At 49.4% G+C, this 4,540-nt stretch overlaps 1 protein-coding gene across 1 annotated transcript; it reads right to left on the bottom strand.

The window, feature by feature from the left end:
- Window positions 1–382: 382 nt before the first annotated feature.
- Window positions 383–4,192, bottom strand: LOC115384647 (zona pellucida-like domain-containing protein 1; the record flags this gene model as incomplete). The annotated part of the gene is made up of 8 exons (XM_030086885.1): window positions 383–513; window positions 1,676–1,775; window positions 1,856–2,024; window positions 2,105–2,185; window positions 2,286–2,383; window positions 2,567–2,639; window positions 3,693–3,877; window positions 3,972–4,192. Coding segments are annotated over 8 exons (1,058 nt in total), but the record flags the coding sequence as incomplete, so codon positions are not given.
- Between the last annotated feature and the right edge of the window lie 348 nt (window positions 4,193–4,540).

Here is a 4,540-nt window from a genome sequence, read left to right on the forward strand (position 1 = left end):
TATAGCAGGGTATAACAGGGTTTTACAGGGTGTTACAGGGTATAGCAGGGTGTTACAGGGTATAACAGGGTGTTACGGTGTGTTACAGGGTGTTACTGGGTGTTGCAAGGTGTTAACGGGTATTACAGGGTATAACAGGGTGTAGCAGGGTGTTACAGGGAGTTACGGGGTGTTACAGAGTATAGCAGGATATAACAGGGTGTTACAAGGTGTTACAGGGTATAGCAGGGTGTTACAGGGTATAGCAGGTCATAACAGGGTGCTCCAGGGTGTTACAGGGTAATACAGGGTATAACAGGGTGTTACAGTGTGTTACAGGGTGTTACAGGGCATAGCAGGGTGTTACAGGGTGCTGCAGGGTGTTTCAGGTGTCTGCTCGTGTTTAAAAAGGTGGGAGTCTCCTGTAGAGGATGAGCGCTGCTCCAGAGACCAGGACCACCGCCAGGGTGAGGACGCCCACCGTGATCCCCAGACCCATCCTGGACTGGGAGTCGGAGTCTGGACCGGGCAGCACTGCAACCAGAGACACAGACACAGGCTCAGGACCTCCAGCAGCATCACTACGTCTCCGCCAGGAGGACACATGTCCTCCCGGAGTCTCCCACACTCCCACTCTGGTCCTGAATACTTGTTTGGATGTTGTAAGTGTTGAAGTGCCTCCACCAGAGGCCCGAAGAGTCTGGGGCTCCAGAACCCTCCGCAGTGGCTTCAGTTAGTAGAGCAAAAGAAGTAAACCATTTTAAAAAGTAAAGAAAGGCTGAACCGTTGGTCAAGGAGAGGCTGAGTCTCTTTTCACTTCAACCGATAAATGCTGAGTTTCCAAAGTCTCCACTGGACAAGAAATTTAAGAGTAAGTCCAGTTTCACTTTCACTGAACAAGCATAGAAAAGCAGCAGCTCAGATTTCAGATAACATCATTTAAAGTGCAGGAGACGATGGAAAAACAGTCAACAGTTGAAAAAAGAAATATAACTAAAACCACAATCCAGTGAAATGAAAGTTCATCATCCTAAACAAACGATGTAAATGACTGCATGAGCCGAGTCTCTTCAACATGCTCAGACTCCAGGTGAAGCTTCTGCGGTGCAGCGTGGGAAAAGCGTTCTGTTTGGACTGCAGAGCTGTGACTTCCTCCTAAACTCAGTCTGCAGTTCAGAGTGTTCCTCTACTCTCAGTCTTTCAGAAGGCGGCTCCAGCTTACCTTCCTCCTTCGATGAAATCGCTGAAAAAGAGCAGAAAAGGCAAAGTCAGGGATTATGGAACTTTGTGCACTAAAACGGAAAAAAAAATGTGAATGTTTGTTGGCCAGAAGTTGCCGGTACGATAACTGGATTACATCAACACTGTGAGAATGGTCAGAATGAATTGTGGAGGCAGCAGGAGCTCAGCAGTGACAGCTTCCCAGCATATCGTCACTTCTCCAGCCTCCAGACCAGCACAGCGCCGTCAACCCTGCTCTGATTGGAGGGCAGTGCAGCTGAGTGCTGGTCCTGGAGGACCCTGTCCTGCAGCAGACCTCCCTCTGGTCAGGCCCCGGTGGTCACGGTGCTGGAGCAGGACAGTCTCTGATGGAGCCCAGACAGGCTCTCTCGCTTCAGCATGAGTTTCAACCTAGCCTCACTTCCCCAACACACACTGCTTTTATCCAAGGTCTTTACATCCCAGTCACACTCACAGTTCTCATTCCTGGTGACGATCGGGAGCGATGAGGACAGAGTGGCAGATTCAGAAATCCCAGTAGAGCCGACGTCTCTTCTTCTTCTGCTGCTGCATTGCTGTGAAAATGGCTGAATGTCTGTAATAACTGCCGAGTTCCTGGTAGAGAGCCGCTGGAAGTGGGCGGAGCTTCAATTACCTTGAAGTTGCTGCAGGTGCTGACCTCGCACAGTCTGGTGATGCAGTGCAGGTAGTACGTGGACACCGTCTGGTTCTGCTGCTCCACAAACCTGAACGCTGGGAAGGAGAAGCGAGCGTGGTGGCTCTCGCCGTTCTCATGCATTGTGGTCATCTGGTCCTTTGAGCACCTGGTTCAACCAAGCGAAAAAAAGAGCATCAGCAGGAGAAGAAGCTCCCCTGCCCCTCAGGATCCCATCCAAAGACTCACGGCACAAACAGGTTGAAGAAGGTGGAGTTGGTGGGATGAGCAGAGATGGAGGCGTAGCATCGGTCCATGAGGACGTGGTACCTGGCAGCAAGGCCAGCAAATGAGGAACAATGAGAATTGGCTGGAGTTAATCTGAGAATCAGTTCACCTCCAGCTCGCAGTGAGCTGGGAATGCTCTTACTGGTCAGTGAGGTTGGCTGCCTGAACCTGCACATACACGTTGGTCCTCAGCTCCAGGCCCAGCGGGGGGATCACCAGGGGCGTGGTGTAGTTCACATCCTGTTACAGGAGAAACACAGGTGCTCATCCGCTTTGGTTTGTCAGGAGAAAGTCCGGCTGTTTGCGGGTATGAGTTCAGAAGTTTACTTATTGAATTTATCTGTCTGGATAAGAGGGGATTAAAGCCACTGGAGTACAACACACAGAAGAAAGTAGATCAACTCTGCATCATGTTGTCCTTACACTGAAGAGCTCCATGCTCAGAGTACTGATGAAGCTCCCATTGTTGTCCCTCACTGCGATGGACGAAGCTGACCTGGATGGGAAAGATGGAGGCCTCATGAAAGAGTCATCCTGCCTCATTTTACTGAGCAGTAGACGATGGACAGGAGACTTCAGAGATCAGGAGACCAGCCCAGAGATCAAGAGAGCTCATTAAACAAACTGAAAGGGATCAGCAATGTACCATCAACAAACCATCAATGTATCGTCAAGGTACCGTCAAGACACTGTCAAGGTACCATCAACAAACCACAAATATATTGTCAAGGTACCATCAATGCACCATCAACAGACCATCAAGGTACCATCAAGATTCTGTCAAGGTAGCATCGACAAATCGTCATTGTATCGTCAAGGTACTGTCAAGAGGGGGAGACTGTCAAGGTGCCTGTCAAAAGATCAGCAAGAGACCATCAAGTAACTAAGAGTAGAGTAGTGTTACTTTATTATTCCCAAACTGGGAAATTCTGGAAACTAAAGATTAGTACTTTCAAGAAGCACCGTTGTTGCATCACATCATTTAGGACTATATTCTACAGTACAGTGTGACTTTTATACCAAAAACACCGGTTAAATAAAACAGTATATGGATCTCAGTAGACCCACTGAGTTATTTTAAAATGAACACTGTCAGCTTCAGTAGATTTCTGTCGTCCACAGATTAACCCCCCCCGAAACACACACACACACACACACACACACACACACACACACACACACACACACACACACACACACACACACACACACACACACACATTTTTAACATGTATACAAAAACAATTAAAGGGGAGACAGTTGTTTTAATGGTTCTTGTAAACTATTATGTCCTTAATTTTACCATCAATTCAAACTCAAAGACAAACTGAAGTTACCAAATATTCAGCAATACGCTGAAAGAAGTGGTTCCTCAAACAATGGACCTCATTCTCAGATCACATTCAAACAGAAGTGGTGCCCAGATGTTTCTTCACTCTAAAACTCAGTCCAGTATCAGACCAAAATACCCCTTCAGAAGACAACCCTGACCCTCCAGAGGCCCGGGACTGTCCAAAGTGGACACCAGGGAAACACGGAGACATCTTACACATCCACCCTGGTGTTGTTGATGAGGTACTCCAGAGGATAAGCACAGGAGTAGTAATACTTCAGCTCCGTGTTGTAGGTGACCACTCCAGTGGTGGGATCATGGGAGTGCACCATCCCACTGATATTGACCGTCTGGATGTTGGAGAAGTCAGCAAAGATCCCGGTGCCCGGCGCACTGGTGGTCTGCAGGGAACATTCATGCCACGGTCAAGCACAGAGAACTCACCGGGACTGCATCAGGGGGTCTGCTCCATGACCTGCTGGAACGTCAGCTCACCACAAAGCTGCTTCCACAGCCGCTGGTCATGTTGATGGGAAAGGTGAACCGCACCACGGGAGGTGCTACTGACTCGTCCAGCGCTCCCTGGCACCCCGGATGCTCCGACATGTGATTGAGGATGAGGAGGGACTCGTTGTAGCCGGTGTACACCACAGGGCAAATCAGGATGGCCAGGCTAATGGAGGAGGTGCCACATTCCACTGAGATGTCTGTGTATTCTGCAGGAAAAACAGAGCAGTCAGCTGGAACTGCAGGTTCATTTCCTCAGTCAGAACATCGCATCCCGCTGGACCGCAGCATGAAGGCTGAGGAGTAACGTGAGAGACGGAGTTTACCTGGACGTCGAAGGTCATTTTGGCATACCAGCGGACTGCTTGTAGCCATCATGCACATCAACAAGACGATCCGAACAAGCTGCACTCCCGACATCCTTGGTTTGGACATACCTGGAACGGAAAACAAAGAGTAGGCATGGATCAGACTGTGGAGCAGCTAGAGAGGTGGCGCTGCCTGATGCCCACCTTCAGCCTGCCACACCTGTCAGTCTCTGCTGGTCTGCTGGTCTT

The sequence above is a fragment of the Salarias fasciatus genome, unplaced genomic scaffold (genome assembly GCF_902148845.1).
Source record: "Salarias fasciatus unplaced genomic scaffold, fSalaFa1.1, whole genome shotgun sequence".
NCBI lineage: Eukaryota > Metazoa > Chordata > Actinopteri > Blenniiformes > Blenniidae > Salarias > Salarias fasciatus.